Source organism: Astatotilapia calliptera, chromosome 7, assembly GCF_964374335.1.
Source record: "Astatotilapia calliptera chromosome 7, fAstCal68.1, whole genome shotgun sequence".
In the NCBI taxonomy this organism is placed as follows: domain Eukaryota; kingdom Metazoa; phylum Chordata; class Actinopteri; order Cichliformes; family Cichlidae; genus Astatotilapia; species Astatotilapia calliptera.
Window position 1 is genome coordinate 62,181,468 of NC_137428.1, and position 17,427 is coordinate 62,198,894.

The 17,427-nt window shown below is 42.5% G+C and overlaps 1 protein-coding gene across 2 annotated transcripts; it reads left to right on the plus strand.

The window, feature by feature from the left end:
• The first annotated feature begins 29 nt into the window (after positions 1 to 29).
• On the plus strand, positions 30 to 16,411 carry eea1 (early endosome antigen 1). 2 transcript variants are annotated; one of them, XM_026176312.2, is made up of 30 exons: positions 30 to 170; positions 3,134 to 3,211; positions 3,336 to 3,448; positions 3,562 to 3,616; positions 3,703 to 3,768; positions 3,876 to 3,906; positions 3,981 to 4,085; positions 4,289 to 4,410; positions 5,852 to 6,007; positions 6,661 to 6,675; positions 6,925 to 7,041; positions 8,203 to 8,541; positions 8,962 to 9,111; positions 9,471 to 9,590; positions 9,869 to 10,072; positions 10,248 to 10,448; positions 10,590 to 10,703; positions 10,921 to 11,076; positions 11,191 to 11,330; positions 11,424 to 11,754; positions 11,828 to 11,929; positions 12,017 to 12,211; positions 12,373 to 12,555; positions 12,696 to 12,881; positions 12,956 to 13,087; positions 13,315 to 13,500; positions 13,587 to 13,825; positions 14,884 to 15,004; positions 15,121 to 15,219; positions 15,309 to 16,411. In XM_026176312.2, the coding sequence occupies exons 1-30, from the start codon at positions 147 to 149 to the stop codon at positions 15,429 to 15,431; spliced, it is 4,203 nt and encodes a 1,400-aa protein (XP_026032097.1). In that variant the 5' UTR covers positions 30 to 146; the 3' UTR covers positions 15,432 to 16,411. The 2 variants fall into 2 exon arrangements, with proteins under 2 accessions (XP_026032097.1, XP_026032098.1); XM_026176313.2 differs by lacking the exon at positions 6,661 to 6,675.
• The last annotated feature ends 1,016 nt before the right edge of the window (positions 16,412 to 17,427 follow it).

A 17,427-nucleotide genomic window follows, 5' to 3' on the forward strand; every position in this document is an offset into this window, starting at 1 on the left:
CCTGGTGCTGAGCCATCCTCTCCATGACCCGCCCATCCGTCGCTGCTGTTCCCTGAGTCCGGTCAGGTGTTCGCCGTTCACAGACGTAAACTTGGCATTTTGAAAACTGTCAGGATTTCTTGACGGGACAAAACACAATCGAGGCTATGCTCAGACGGATACTGCAAATGGTAAGCTATCCGGGGGACAAAGCAATCATCGGGATCGATTTTTGTTTAGGCAACTGGAGATGTTTTCCTCAGAAGACACAGGCCTGTCTATGTCTGGTTTCGTGGTGGAGACGAATGTTTTGATACAAAACGTATCGCTGATGGGCGGGTTTACGTTTAGCTAGTGAGAACTGGTAGGCTGAAAAAGTTCCTGCAGGTCGGAGTGAATACATCGAGCGCTCCTTGCGTTGGGCTGACACAGCTAACCATTAAATGCTAACTTGGATAAAACGAGCATGCTAAAGTGGACAGGAATGAAACTAGTCTGTGGATTATAATATACTTAAATTTTATACCTCTTAAGGGTTATTCCATTATGGGAGAGCTTTAAAATCTGATATATTTAGTCATTGACACAGTTTCTATTCGTACTTTCCGTTAGCTAGCTATGTTACAGGAGTAGGTAGGTTAATTCATCGTCTTCTCGTCACATGCTAACAGTGACGTTAGCTACCTACTAGTGTTGGGAAGTGTTGTCATCTGGCTCACCACAACGTAGAAACACGCGTTTTAACCAAGTAAACACAAAACTGTTCATGCTGGCAGGGTTAATTAAACTGGCTGCTTGTCTTTAAAGTTAATTGTGAGAGTAAAGAGCAGAGGTCAGCTACTTGGCTAGCTTCTTAGAAGACTACATTTACCACAAGGCATCGCTCCTCGCGTTAGTTTGTATACATTAGTTAGATCACAATACCCATTCCGTTTTTATTTAGGTCGGTACATTTTTAAAGCGCTTAGTACTGTTTTGTTCTGTGTCTTTACACATTATCTGTAGCCTCGTAATTATTAACAGCGAAGCTGCGAGGACGGGAAATTGTGAAGGCAGAAGAGGTTAAACATACCTGGAGATCGTGAACAGAGAGGTCTAGATAAGTGTCAGGGCTGATTTGAGACAGAAGCATGGCAGGAAGACTGAAAAGTCCTATTATAAGATGGTAATAAGAGACAGTGGGACTGACAAAAAGGCCAGGTTGAGTGGTTTGGAGACAAAGTTAGAGAGGAAAGGCTGATATAGTTTGGATATGTTGAATACATGCAGGGGGTTGGTGCAACAGAGGGGATAGTATGGATAGGGTAAGATGAAGGTAGATGATCCCCTATGGCAAGTCCTAAAGGGAGCAGCCAAAATAAGAAGTAGCAGCTTTGTAACCGTCACCACCTTTTGGCTATTATTATGGGTTAATAGGACTAAAGGGAGACATGCTCTGTTTAGAGAAGACAGCTCACATCTCACCCCTTTTTATATAAGAGAAGTTGCTTTTGAACCACCTTATTTACAGAGTGATTAGACACTCAGGTAATTTGATAGGTTCAAATACTTATCAGGCCACAAGATACTGATTGCAGTTCATTTTATACCTTTGCCATATCACAGTTGCAACACCACCCTTGACCTTAAAGGGATTTCAACAGGTTTTAACAGCAGTTTAAAAGATGACAAATATTGCATTTCCAGTCCATTTCAAAAAAATGTACAATAATAATCCCACTGGTAATGCAGTTGCTATTATTGAAGAAGGCCTGTAGTATAATACAGTTTTGTATATTTTTAATGTATGTATATTTATTTTTGAGGCTAGTAATATTACATAACACACACACACACACACACACACACACACACACACACACACACACACACACACACACACACACACACACACACACTATTTGTTGAACTAGGGTTAAAGGTTGCTCCGTAATGCAACCCAACCCTTAAGTCAGCCTTTAAACAAACTTAGGTCAGTCTTTGCTGAATGCCCAACTTGCACAAACACTAATTTTGACCTCTTTCATTCATGTCACCTGCACCAATAAATCCTTTTTGTGAATGGAAAACCTGCGGAACATCTAGCTAATGTGTTTGTTTTTCAGGCCAGTGGGCTAAAGCCTTGCACATTTCATGAAGTCACAGAAAATTTGTAAACACATATGTTAAATAGTTATTGATATGCAATAACACAGGAAAGGCAGATAGTCTAGGTAAATCATTGCTGCTTTTAAAACTGAATCTGTGACCGAAGCATAGCCACACTAGCACCACAGCGTCATATATGTGAAATGCTGGAAGCACTGATAGGAACTGTACAAGGAAAGTCAGTCTTGGGGAAATTTTAAAAATATTTCCTAGCCAGATTACAAAGTGTGCTCCTGACATGACACTTAGCATTGAGATCAAATAGTTCCTGCTTGGTTAGTGGATGTTGTTTCTCACAGTCGAGGTCCTTTCTTTTCGTAACTCCAGGCAGCTTTCATGTGTCTCTTGCTAGAAAGGCCTCTGCCTTGCCTCTTTATCATGAAGCCCAGGTGCCCGATAGCTTAGTTTGGCCTTAGCAGTTAGGGCTAGAATGACTCTTGGCGTTCTAAAAATCTTCCCTTGAAGAAGTGTCGAAGCTCCAGATCTGTGCCTTAACACAATCCTAGATCCAGGCTCTGTAGGGTGTTTTAGTTCCACATGGTCAGGTTATGCACTGGTAAGCACTGTTACACAGTAAGAAAATTCAGGGTTTGAATCTCCTGGTTGGCTGGGACCTTCCTATGTGGAGTTTGCATGTTCCTCCTACACTCAAAAGACATGAATGTTAGCTTGGCTGTGGAACTGATGAAGATAATTCGCTTAGAAGTGCATAGAAGAACTTACTGAATGAATGTATGGGTAAATGTGACTTTAGGTTCTTTAATATGTCAGACTTTACATAGACAGATATGTGCCTTTGCCAGAGATTATTAACTACTATAAATATTACAGATGAAGAGAAACACGAGTCATCTCAGTTATATTTTAAATCTTAAAACAAATGGTGTTGTTAATGCTTATAACAATGTGATTTCAATAGATCACAATGTTATAAGTTATGGACTTTTAATTTTGTCGCGTTGAGGTATTGAGCTTCATCATAAAAGTCTTATTTTCTGTTCACCAGACTCCCGGGAAGGGAGGGTCTCAGAATGCAGAGTCAGAGCAGCCCAGCACCGACCTTAACCACGATCAGACATCTGAGGTAATGTGGATGCACTTTGCTTTTAACTGAGAACTTCTACTTTTGTTTTTTCTTTTAGTTTTTGCTGTTTTTATGTTTTTTTTAACTGAAGCAGTTTTCATTAATGGCATACTTCTGTGTGCAGGGCTTCATCTGTCCTCAGTGCATGAAGTCTCACAACTCTGCAGAGGAGCTGTTCAAGCACTATGAGCTGTTCCATGATACCGGAGACCTCCCTGCTCACGTGGCCCCCACTAGGTGAGATTAGCGTTTCTGATCAAAGCATAGAGACTGACCTCAGTACGTTTGTGGCAGTGTTTAATTTAGTGTTTGTTTTTTTTAATCAACATGGTATTTTTTTTCTCTTTTAGGGAAGACCTCACAATGCTGCGGCAGGAGGTCCAGGACCTGCACACTTCTCTCAAGGTATAGCTGCGTTTAAACTGTACCTGTTAGCGAGCGGTGTAAATGATTCTGCAAACTTGATTTATGAGTGTGTTTTTCATGGTTAGGAGGAAAGATGGTTCTCTGGTGAGCTAAAAAAGGAGTTAGACAAAGTCCAAGGACACCTGAAGCAGGTAAATGCTTCAAGATAAAAAAAAAACATGTTTTAATGAAGAGGTGACTTTGTGAATATAAAACATGATGCTAATGCAGTGTTTCTCTCATTCGCTCACATCCGCAGAACGATGGGCAGATGAGCGCGGATGATTCAGGTAGGGGACCCTTAAAGTGCACGTGTAACTACACAGCAGATCATCAGTCGCTAATATGTCATGCTGTTTTTCAGTACTTGAAAGGAAGCTGAATGAAGCTGAGACAGAGAAGTTCAACATCAAACAGATGAAAGACCTGTTTGAGCAGAAGGCTGCCCAGCTGGCCACAGAGATAGTAGGTTAGTGTTCGGCCGGACAACTGGGAGGCCTGTGTCTGTGGGTCTGCATCATCATTTATTTATTTTCCTTTTACAAATCCATTTGACCTTATTCAGAATTTTTTCGTTTTTCAACCCAGCCTCAAGGAATGAGTATTTTCCGGGATAAATCTGATTAAATTTTTTCTTTTTTTTCCCATTTTTTCCATCACTGAATCCAACAGATTTGAAGTCCCGTTACGATGAGGAGAAAAGCCTCAGGGAGGCTGCTGACCAGAGATTAGCCAAGTTGAACGAACAACTGCAGGAAGCGAAGGAGGAGAACGAGCGACTCCAAACAGAGCTGGTACAAGAACACGCTCCAAGTGTCTTTTGTTATTTATTCTGTTCTCTCGAGTAAATGTTTTCTTTAGAGTTTGACCTCCACAGTGATTTCAGTTTGACTCTGAGCTGTGTTCCTGAAGGATCAACACAGGCCCTGTCCACACATTTGTCAAAGACATGTTGAGAAAAATGGAATCTTAAAAAACTTTTATCACCAAAAAAAGTGAACTGGCCTCAGCAATAGAGTCGTGTGGTTCAAACGTACAATTATGCTCATATTCCTGTGCCGTCTGGCCTGAACAGGTGTTAACTGTTCCAACTGGTTTATGGAAGCTTCACCCAAAAATGCAGCTAGGTCCTTTTTTTTGCGTCTCTACATCATTTCGTTGGATTTTAAATCAAACTATCAATATGTGATATAAGTGAGACTTACAGCTTTAATTTAAAGGGCTTAATGAAAAATTTGCATTACCTGTTTAGAAATGACGGCCATTTTTATTCATATTCCCCCATTTTCATAAGATCAGAACAATTGGAAAATTGATAACCAGCTTCATGGTTCTCTGATTATTCCACGACAAACTAAGCAAGTAAAGAATCTCGAGTTGATTTCAGGCATTGATCTTAGCTTTGATAGCTTTTCATTCGAACTCTCAATATCAGGTCCATAGAGATTTTGGCGCAAGTGAGGGAGGCTATAATTAGGTTTAAAAACCCAGATAAAAACATTAGAGCGAGAGTAAAACTTTTAAAAGTGACCAAATCAACAATCTGGTACATTCTTAAGAAGAAAAGAAGAAACACACTAGCCAGCTCAAAGTGCCTGAAAGACCACAGAAGATAGCTAAAGCTGATGATCGCAAATTCATTCTTAGTTTAAAAAAAACCAAAACTTGGCAACATCTAACCAAGTCAAAACATTCTCGAGGAGGTAGGAGTATCATTGTCAGAGTCTACAATCAAGTGATGCCTTCAGGAGTATAAACGCAGAATGTTTACAACAAGGTGCAAACCACTGGTTACGCTCAGGACCAGGAAGACCGGAGTAGACTGCTCTTAAAAAAATCCAAACAAATCTTCGGCCTGATGAAAACTGAATGATGGGAAGAGAAAAGTTTGGAGATGGGCGATACAGGTCACGATGTGAAGCAAACAATTGCTCTCAAACATGGTGGGCACAGTGGTATGTCATGTGCATGTATGGCTGCACTTCAGTCACATATTGACAATTCAAAATCAGCTATCCACTAATGGAACTAACAGTAAATTTAATCCTAAAACCACTGAGCTGTAGACTCTTGGATTTACTGAAGTCAGAACATGGTACTGGTGCTGTTCAAAAGCATTTTAAAGTGTGCACGCCTGGTGAATTTCACATAGCTTTTGTCTCTTGCTGGACTTGTTGTGACCCGGTCCTTTTTTCTTTTTTTTAAAACATAGTGTTTTTTTTCTCTGCCCCCTAGCTGCAGCGACCGGGCGTTGAGGATGTCGAGGTCCTGCAGAAGGAGCTGGTCCAGGTGCAAACACTGATGGACAACATGACCCGTGAGAGGGAGGAAGAGTCAGAGCGCCTCAAAAACCATTATGAGCAACTGCAGGCTAATTACACTACCTCAGAGGTTAGAACGCCGAAACACCTGTTGTGTTTGACGCTCTTGACTGTCACAGTCACATAAAAACGATTGTTTTCATTGTCTGTGTAAATATTTGAAAAAGTTTAATTTGACTTACTTTTCACAGTTCACCAAAGACAAGAAACAGTTTTGTAATAAGTTCTGAAAAAGTTCAGATGTTCTTTGGGCTTTGTGCCTAATTCAGCCTTTAATTAATGCATGGTGAATAATTCAGCCCTATTTCCTGCATTTTTCTCCCAGAAGGAGAGGACTATCTTTAGAGCTCTATCAGGCAGCCGCGGGCCCTGAACCTCTCCTTCTGCAAATGATCTTAAAGACCTACTCATATTTTTTTACACACTGAAAAAAGCAGATTTTGAGAATATTTAGAGGTCTGGGTTTTAATTATATAATAGCTGTCAGATATAGTTGACGAGGAGCGCTGTTAGGAATTTGCCAGCTGTCTCCAACTCGCTGTCGTTTTAGTATATTAAACACATGTTTGTGTGAAATATTCAGATTTTTATTCTCTCAGCTCAGCAGCTCTGTGCTGCTGCTTGCTGTTGTTTTGTGACTCACTTTTGTCCCTCTGTCTTTTTCCCTTTCTTCCTTCTGCTTCTCACACACTGCACCCCTCCGCAACACTCACAATACTCAAGATTCGTAAACTGGAGGTAAACAAGTTGGCCCCCAAATTTAGTTTCATTTCTTTGGAGCTTTGTTTCGTTTTTGTCTGAGGTTTCTTTACTTTTATTAGTCTGTGAATTTATTTTATTTACTTATTAGCTTTTGTGGAAGTGAAGCCTGTTCATTACTAGTCTGTGTTTTATTTTATGCCAGTCCTTTACAGTGCTGCGTCTGTTTCGTCAATATACATTTGTCTTTGAGAAAGAGTCTAACGTGTCCTTTTTACTGGACTGCAGATGACCATATCCCAACTGAAGGCAGAGCTGGAGAAGGGTCCTCAGGAAGCAGCCGTCTACACGCAACAGATTCATGAGTTGCAGAGCAATTTGAATAACTTGCAGCAGCAAAGTCAGGTAACACACGCTCACCACACCAGAACCAAACAGCTACAGCTGTTGTAGCTATTCTGGACGAATAAGCACAGGTGCAAACGTGTCTACTTTTACATCTGTTGCACTGCAAGAATGTGTAGGATTTACTTTTTCCCACAGTAACATTACTCAGTCTCAGCAGCTGCTGTAAACCTTCCTCTGTTGCTCAGCATCAGGTCTCATCACAATACCCTGCTGTCACCAACTGTCTTTGACAACCCAGATATGTTGGCAAAACTTACACGCCGCACTATAATTAAACCAGCGCTGCACTGCAGGGGTGAAATGCAGTCACAGGTAACAGCACTGCTGCAACGGGAACTGGGGAAACGTAGCCAGAGATTAAATTCTCAACAGCAGTCCTCCAGCCTTCTGGTAAGAAGGGGATTAGAGAAGTGGATCTCCAGCACGTTGCCACTGCCCTGTGCTTCTCCTAACAACAGGACACCCGAGACCTGATACAGATATTTGTCTCATGAGAATAAAAAGGGGCAAAAAAAAGGTTGAGCAGATGGTGAGAGACAGGAAGTGGGGAGCAAGAGGAGAAAAGCAAAAACACGGAGAAGGAAGGAAATGCATAAATGCAGAGTGGGGGTCAAAAATCTAACGAGGGTTCTTGGATGTCTGTGAAATCCAGATCCCCTGTCACTCTTCCTAGTTAGCGGCATGCTTCACTATTAACAACATTATTTTTCTTTGTCGCCCTGTTGCCAAGTTTGCAGCCGGAGCAAGTGCTGTGCAGCTCTGTGTTGTAAACCATCCTCTAGAAATGGCATACCTCACTTTATTCTTGACTCTTGACAGGCCACTGTTCTTTTCCATTGCTCGTAGCACATGAGGTCGTGCGGGGCGGGGTGTGTTCATGACGTGGTGCAACTCCTATCACGCTAACGGTTTTAATTTAGAAAAGACAAATGGTTCATGTTCCGCTGTGACTTAATTAGCGGCTGTAACATTATCAGTCTTTTTCAATAAGACCCTGCTCACTGCCAAGAAGTAACACAAGGCAGTCATTTTTGCTTGCTCTTGTTTTGTCATTCACAAGTTTTGTTCAATTTATGGAAAAACGTCACCACCATAAAGGCCAAATGTCTTGGCATAGATCGCATAACTGACTGATGTTGTCTTCTGTTATACTTGCAGAGCCTGTCTGAAAAGCTTGCACGCAAGGAGAAGGAGTATCAAGATCTGGAGGAGCATCTAGGGGCTGAGAAAGCTTCCAAGAAGGAAGTCCAAGAAAGCCTGAGGGAAAGGGAATTAGAAGTGCAAGAGCTGCAGGCTCGGGCCACAGGGGCTGAGGCGTCCCTGCACAAAGCCCAGATGGAGGTCTCAGAGAGGGCTGAGGAGGTGGCAAAGTTGAAGAGTGAGATTACAGAGCTAGAGGTGAAGCATGCAGAGTTAAAGGTTGAGAGGAAACAGCTGGAACAGCAGCGGGAAGAAAAGGAAAGCCAAGGTGCTCAGCAGCAGACTGAGATCAGTCAGGTGAGTCAGGCAGGCAAAGAAGTCACAAATGCTTCTGTTGTTAGAAAGAGTTGGAGAACAAAACATCAGAGGCTCTTGAAAATGTGCTTTTGCATACATTGTCTAAAATGTCTCTTCAAAACATGAAGTGCTTTTAGATGAACGTTGTTGCAAATTAGTATAAAAAAATACACTGAATATAATTTGCTACTTACATTTCAGTTACACACATAATATCGTGTCAAATATTTTGGCTGGGAGGGTGAAAAAAACAGACTTAAACCATAATATTGGTTTAAAGTGCAGCAAAAAACATGAATAAAAAAACGAACACAGTAGAGTTGATTTTCCACATCTAAATATCTGGTATTTCTTGCTCTTGGACTTTGTCATCCTTTGTTATCTACTTTACTCTTTACTATCGTCTCTGCGCTTTTCTAGCTGCATGCCAAACTGTTGGAGGCAGAGAGGCAGCTGGGTGAGGTGCAAGGTCGATTGAAAGAACAGAGGCAGCTGTCGGGGGAGAAACTCAAGGACCGCGAGCAACAAGCAGCCGACCTGCAGCTCAAACTCTCCCGTGCAGAGGAACAGGTGGGCATCTGCTGGAGCTTTAATGATTCTTGTAGGGAAATTGGGAATTGGAAAGAGCGAACATCAGAATATCTGCAGATAGAGTTTTGTGCACTGAAAAATAGTCAAATATACTTTTGATTTGTTTATTTGACTAAAATTCAGGAAGGAATCAGTGATGGACAGGACAAAATACCCCCCCAAAAAACAAAAGAAAAAAGCCCACACACAAATCTTGATGAAAGAGTTAGAAAGGTGGTGTATAATTTAGAGGATTGGTTAACAAATGGTTAACAAATTTACCTGATGTTAGGTGTATAGGCAAAAAACAGTGTGAAAGCAATAAAGTTAGTAATGATGCTCATTTGTTTTTGCCTCAGTTGAAGGAGAGTGCCAGTAAGAGCACAGACCTGCAGCACCAGCTGGAGAAAGCCAAGCAGCAGCACCAGGAGCTGCAGGCACTGCAGCAAAACACCAACGGCAAACTCCGCGAGGCGCAGGTAAGGCTCCTCTGTAACCTCTCACCTCAGACATTTATTATATCGTCAGTAAGCACAAAGCATAAAAAGACAGCTGTGTTTAAGATTTATTAATTTGAGTATTTAACTGAAATCTCATTTAATTTCATCATGATGGAATAAGATTTTATTTACGGAAAGATTCAGCTCAAGTCAACATTTTTCCATGTGTATCACATCACAACCCCAATGAAATAAAGGATTTACAGTTTTAAAAAAATGAACGAAATATCAAAAGTCTTGTTTGTCTTGTCATTTAGAATGACCTGGAGCAGGTGTTGCGTCAAATCGGAGATAAAGACCAGAAGATACAGAACCTGGAAGCTCTGCTTCAGAAGAGTAAAGACACAGTGAGCCAGCTGGAAGCTGAGAGAGAGGACCTGTGTGCCAAAATCCAGGCCGGGGAAGGAGAGACAGCTGTCCTTAACCAGCTTAAAGAGAAAAACCATGCACTACAAGAACAAGTGGGCACACACACACACACACACACACACACACACACTCTTCTAGATTGCCTCACCTCATGTCCTTTACTGTTGTATAGAAGGAAAAAAAACATTGCATCATATAGAAAGACCAGCATTGAGCTCTTAGTCATTCCCCGAGTTTATAACTTTTTTTCATGTGTGGGATTTAAAGGTAACGCAGTTGACAGACAAGCTCAAGAACCAATCAGAGAGCAACAAGCAAGCACAAGATAATCTACACAAGCAGGTCCAGGAGCAGAAGACTCTGCTCCGCTCGGCCCAGGACCGAGCTCATACCCTGGAGACTTCAGTCACTGAACTCACCACCCAGCTCACGGAGAGCAAGGAGAAAGTGGCCCAGTTGGATACTCAGGTAAGCCTCTGATAAACGTGTCTGACTGTAATGTGTTGATATTGATATAGGTGTGTTGCACACGTGCTGCTTAACTGATCCAAGCACACTACGTTGTGTCTTTAGTTTAAATAGTGAGAATAACAGATTGTTTTTCTGCAGCTGAAGGCAAAGACAGAGTTGTTGCTCTCTGCAGAGGCAGCTAAGGCTGCACAGAAAGCAAACCTCGAGAACAGCCTGGAGTCTGCCCAACATGCACTACAGGACAAGCAGCAGGTTAGCTTCCTCTCTGTACCACTGGTGTTAAAATTTGGCTAAAGCGCCCCACTGCTTCCTTTGTAATGTGTCATATTTCTTTCCTTTGAAGACCGAAACAGTGAAACACAGTTTTCACAGTTTCATTTGACTTTGTGCTTTTTTTTTTTTGTCTGTTCCACCTCTGCTCAACTTTTTATTGCTGCTGTCCTTCACTCTGCCTTGCTGTCCCTTTTAGGAGCTGAATAAGGTTCAGAAGAACCTGGAGGATCATGGCCAAAGGCTCAAAGAGAGACAAGAGCAGTGCACACAACTAGAAAGCAGTCTGAAGGAATGCAAAGACAAGCTACTGGCCTCAGAGCAGCGGATAGAGCAGCTGGAGGGACTCGGCAAGGTCTGCGTTGAGTTCTCGGTTTAAGAGATTTATTTTTGATCTGAATGATGTAACACCTAGAAAGTGCATCCATGTATTGCTTTTATAAGTTAACGTGGTTTTTTATTCTAATAGAAATTGGAGTCACAGGTAGGGGAGATGCAGGCTGCACGGGATCAGGCGCAGCAGGAACTGCAGCAGCTGCAGAAGGAAAGTTCGGAAGTTAAAAAGAAAGCCAAGGAGCTACAACGCTCGCTGGAGACTGAGAAAGCAGGGTGAGAGATTGTGCTTTTTAGTTTTCAGAGTAACTGTATTTTACTGATTTTTCTGTGTTTTATTGAATAACCTCCTGTCTTTCCTCTGCCAAGTGCTACAAGTCTGCAGGAGGAATTAAAGAAAAAGGCAGGTACCTTGAGTGATGTCCAACAGAAGCTAGCACAATCCGAGCAGGGGATTGCTACTTTGAAGGCAAACCTGGAAAAGGTGACCCAGGAGGGAAAGTCTCAGCATGCAGAGCTGGATAAAAAAGCTCAGAGTCTGGCAGCAGAGTTACAAAAGGCCCAAGAGGGAAAAAAGGCTCAACAAAAGGAGCTTGCAGCTACTCAGGAGAGTCTCGGAAAGGCTAACAAGGCACTGAAAGAGAGTCAGAGTCAACTGGACACTGAGAGGAAGAACCATAAATCAGCTATAGAGGAGAAGGTAGGTTTGGTTAATCTGCAGCCTGTGAGAAATTCTAGGAAACAATTACTCACATGATTCCATCTCTCCCCAGGATAAGTCTAATGAAAAAGCAAGACAGGAGCTTCTGAAAAATAATGAGTCCATCACAAAGGCAATGAAGGAATCCAAAGAACAGCTGGAGCAGATGAGAGAGGTAAGCGTCTAAAAAGAAAATGCAATATCAAATGTTATAGACTTTAAAATCCAACACATAAACATCTGTTGTTTCTGAAACTGTCAGTCAGAGAAGCAGCTGAAAGTGCAGCTGACCTCATTAGAACAGCAGCACACAAAGACTCGGGAGACACTGAGGGAAAAGGAGAACGAGCTGGAAAAACTGCGGACGCAACTGAAGATGACCCAGGGATCTTTGGAAGAAGAGATTAAGAAACTGAATGGCCAAGTGACAGAGCTAAAGGAAGCTGGTGTCAAGAAAGTAAGTACTGTCTTTAAACTAAGAAAAGAGACAAGCGTTGTACATCTCCTCATTAACATTGTGGTCAGTGTTTCTATACTGAAACAAGTCATTCTCAATGAGTTGAGCTTTGTAACAGTGGACAATCCATCACAGTCTGTTACTTTAACTGTTATCTCCAGGCACAAGAAGAAAATAAGCTGAGGGCACAGGTGTCAGGGCTCGGCCAGGAGCTGACCTCCGAGAAGAGCCGGACAGCAGAGCTGCAGAAGGCCTTGGAGCAAAGCAAGGAAAACATCAGTAAGCTTCAGTCTGACGTGTACGGAAAAGACTCTGAGGTTTCTGCCCTCCGTCAGGATCTCAAGGTACATTAATGCAAGCGAGACGAGGCTGTTATAGTGCAGCTTCAGGTGATTCTCAGTCTCAGATTGAAATGTATTAAATTATACTCACGGATTTTGCAGTGAGTGATTCTAAGTGACTTTCAAACTTCTTCTGTGTGCAGGCGTCTGAGCAGAAACTGAGCGTGGCTCAGGAGGAGCTGGCTGCTAATCAAACCCATCAGTCAGGCTTAGAGTCCCAGATCCAGGACTTGAAATCAGCCCGTAGCTCGCTGGAGCAGGAGCTTGCCAAACGGGACGAGAAGCTCCAACAGAAGGAGCAAACCCTGAAGGAGTTGCAGAAGCAAAAGGTCTGGGAAACTATTAACACCTAAATGTTCACAGTTATCAATTCATTTAATCTAAACCGTGCCAACTGATTCAGGGTCAAGTTAAGGAGGAGCTGGACAAGGAGAAGAGCAATGTGGAGGAGCTGAACAAAGCAAAGAGTGTCCTGGAGAAGAACAACAGCAGGCTGACTTCAGAGTTAAAAACGCTAACAGAGAAGAGCGAGAAGGTCAGTCACGCTGCTTAACAAGCAGCAGTGTTTGTCTTAAGATTTAAGATATTAGATATTGATATATCTCATACTGATATTTCTCATGTTGGTGTGTCAGGGATGCCGCAAGGCAGCATTCTAGCCAGCAATTTGACATCATAGCTGTGAAGAGATCACAGATGAGTTATTGCTTCTTTTGTCACTGAAACTTGACCAATTCGATGCCCATAACTGTGTCTTCTCAGGAGCTCGGCGAATTGCAGGAAGCCAAACAGCTGTTGATCCAGCAGAAACTTGAGCTGCAGGCTCAGGTGGAGGCAGCACAGGGTGCTCTCAAGCAGGAGCAGAAGGAGCACCAGACCACCAAGGACGGCAGGAGTGAGAGGGAGGAGCAGCTCCTAGCTCAAATCAGGGACGCTCAGGATCAGCTGGTAGGCTCCCAAATCCCAAGAAATACAGTATTAGGCGCTTCCCTTCTTATTCCTTTCTCTGACACGGTCAATTCTTCCATCAAAAGGCAGCAGAGAAGAAGAGATGGCAAGAGCAGGTGAAACGTGGGGAGGAGGCAGAAGCTAAGATGGGTTTGCAGGTGACAGCCCTGAATGAAAACGTGGCCACGTTGAAGAGGGAATGGCAGGGCAGCCAGCGGAGAGTCAGCGAACTCGAGAAACAGACGGATGAGCTGAGAGGAGAAATCGCTGTGCTGGAGGCCACCGTGCAGAACAACCAGGACGAGCGACGGGCTCTTTTGGAAAGGTGAATTGATATTACTTCTCTTTGACCTTTGACACTTTGCTTAGCAGAGATGCTATAAACCCTGAAAAGGTATGAAATATCCTTGACCGCCTTGAAAATTCACTGCTTTTAGAACCATTCACAGTATTTTATTGGTCATATATTCAGTTCCAAGAAAAAAGAAATAATACTGTATATGTTACCATCCTCAGTGCTTTATAAACTCTTTAAACTCCATAAGTTTAAATTGGCTCAATGTTTTTTTTATGCACAGCAAATCAAAAATAAGTGGGAAATTCTCTAAAAGGAAAAAAATAATGAACAAAATAAATATCAGCCAGCAGGTGCAAGTCGAAATATATCCACTTTCTATAATGTTTTTTTTTTTTAATGCACCGAGAGCTTGTCTTTGTTAAATTGCCTACAGATCAGTTTCAGGGTGAAAATGCAGTTATAACAACAGAAAGATTGTTGAGCTGGACTGAATAAAACTCCACACTATGAAAAGCTGATACGCCTCATTTCCAAGTAAAATTCAGTAGCTGTCAGGAGCCAAACAACCAAGGATGTACAGGCACAGGCACACTTTCTAAAATGCAGGTTTTATTATGCCCCCAAAAAGATGCAGATAATATCCAAGAAACATAACCATGAAAATAGGCTATTTTAAGAAAAAGTGTAAATAAAAAAACAATCCTTCTCATGGCGTCACAGCAGATGGTTAATTCGATTTGGTTGGTCTCTGCACTTAAACCATTTCCACTCCCAAGCCACCCACAGGCTGGAGCAGCAGACAGGTAGCAGATCAGCTGCGTGGCTGTGGATGTGACCATCACGAGCTTCAGTCATGCCTTACAAATGAAAACATGTAATTGGGCCCATCAGGAACTGAATGCTAAACTTAGCTTATAGTAGAAAACTTTAAATGATGTTTAAAAGCGTTTTATATTCATGTGATGATGTAGTTATAAAAAACTGTCACACCTCCTAACAAATGAAATCATCTTACCCATTTAGGAAATGCATTTTGAAGCTTAAACCATTAAATAAGATGACGTCACTCTACGGTTGTGTTTCAGGTGCGTGAAGGGTGAAGGTGAGATCGAGAAGCTCCAGGCCAAAGTGGTGGAGCTAAGGAGGAAACTGGATGACACGACGGCTGCCATGCAGGAGCTCGGCAGAGAGAACCAGTCACTTCAGGTCAGCACCAAAACTCAGAAATTCTAAAATAATGAGATGATGAAAAAGGAGGCTCTTTATCATAGCGATAAAGTTAGACGTTGTCTGATTGTGCCAGCTTCTGTTGATCCTTTTAGATCAAACAGTCACAGAGTCTGACCAGAAAGTGGGCTGAGGATCATGAAGTGCAGAACTGCATGGCCTGTGGGAAAGGCTTCACCGTCACAGTCAGGAAGGTGGGTATTATTTTTGTTTTTAACCCATAAGAGAGCACGTTTGAGTCGTTCCTTACCCTGAGCCTCTCTTCTTCTCTCTGAATGTCCAGCACCACTGCAGACATTGTGGAAACATCTTCTGTGCCGAGTGTTCGTCAAGGAACGCCCTCACTCCATCCTCTAAAAAGCCAGTACGCGTGTGTGAGACATGCTTCGAGGAGCTCCAAGGCTGATTTTCTTTTGTTTTCCCCCCTCTCATTTCTTTAACCCTACTTACCCACCCACTCCTACCTCCCCCCACCCCTACCCTACCCTTCCCTTCATCCCTACCCTACCCTTTCTATTCCAATGGGCAGAAGAAGGCATGTCTTTGTCATTTTTAATGTGCACTATAAAGGACAGACGCTGTGCAAAGACTCCCACCTGAATGTGACCTCTGACTCTGGTGTGGAGGGTAACGAGGAAAGGATTTTTGCTGAGGAAACACCGGAGCCGTGCGATGGGTCGGGGTAGGACTGGTTGGGATTGTCTGTATCTGTTTTTGTGCCTTTGCTACTCCTGTGGACTGCCAGAGAGCGGAGACAGTGGAAATCAAAACACCTACCATTTCTTTTAAGTTCGTATCCCACTAGTAAGTTATAAGGCATACGTTGTGAAATGTTTGGCATCATATTTGTTAAGACACTGCAAAAGTGAGTATTGTAAAAGTGATGTTGTAATCTGCCCTGCAAAGGTAAATGCAGTTAACTAGTATTTGCTTTTTATCGCTACAAAGCTCTGCAGCAGGCCCATCACAAAGATATGTGAGTTCTAATTTTGTTGCAAGAAAACTCTTAAAAACTTAAGCGATCTTGCATTTTTTTATACGTCACCTCTCAAAGTGTAAAAAAAAACACGCACACACTTAGTTGCTGGCAAAACGAGGCTGTGAAACCCTGTTGGGTTCAGGATTTCAGCAATCTATAAAAAAAAAGTTGTCTGCAACACTGTGCAGTGGAAATGATTAAACATCCTTCTAGGGATTTTTAATCTTAAAAATCAGAAAAACCCTCCGTCAAAAGACTCGTGCACCAGCGTGTTTCTGTACAGACCTTCGGATCAGTTACTGCGCGTTTCCTTTGTGCGGCAGAGCGTTTGTGAGTCTGTTGGATTTAATGTATTCATGACCAAAGAATGTGTGCAGCAGGAATACAGCCGAGGTCTAACACCCTGACTTTGTTTCATTTATCAGTATTTTTCGACGTGTCGTCATTTTTAAGTCACGGGGTTGCATATTTTTATCTTGAAAACGGCATATGTGGCAATCTGAGAGGCTTTTTTTTTTACGTGAAGTCGTGTTTTTGTTTTGTTGTGTCCTGTGCCACATTACTCTTAACGTGTTATTTTCTTCAAATCGTGGTGCTTTCTGCAGACTTAAAGGTGCCTGCATGTTAACTTTTTTTTGTTCCTTGCTGCTTGTCTCCACTCAGCAGCACTGACCTACTGGCTGGAGTTGTGTGTTTTTGTATGCGTGTTCTGCTTTCAAGCAATAACTGTGGAGGCGCGTGTGTGTGTGTGAAGTTGCTGTAACAGAGTGTGTATTTTAGTGTTAGGCCTGCTGTGTATGCTGAAATGCACTGTATGAATGTCGGCTGCTCAGAATCTCAGCTTCTCTCCGGCATGTTGCTCTTGGGGGCTTCGGTGCTGCTTTCAGGAGCAGCGGTTGCTGACGGCTCTCTGTCCAACGCGTCTGCTGCTGAGGACAATGTCAAAGTTGATTCCTGCTTTGTTTAATTTATAATTGTTGATCGCTCCTGGTAAGATCTTTTGTGCAGTTGTCAGTAGACTGGAGAAGGTCACGATGTAACAAGCAGCTTGCTTCAGACTTACTACGTTAGCTCTTATGCTTGTATGCTCATTACAAAAGAATGTCTGTCTCAGTTGCCATCTTTCAAAAACACCAGTCTTTTTGCTTCAGTGGTTTTGTTATGTCTACCTCAGATTGGCCCAGGAAAAGCACTATTTCTAAATGATAGACATCACAAATGTTGTATCTCTGCCTGCATTCGATGAGGGATTTTGTGACTGATCTATTATAGTGTACAGACCCGAAACTCTACAGAGATGATTTGCACCTTATCGTATTCTGGGCTTGTTCGTATGAGAGCTCAGCTACAAACATAGGACCACCGACTTTATACAGGCTTCGGCATTTCTAGCACCGCTGTACTCAACTGCTCATTAATACTA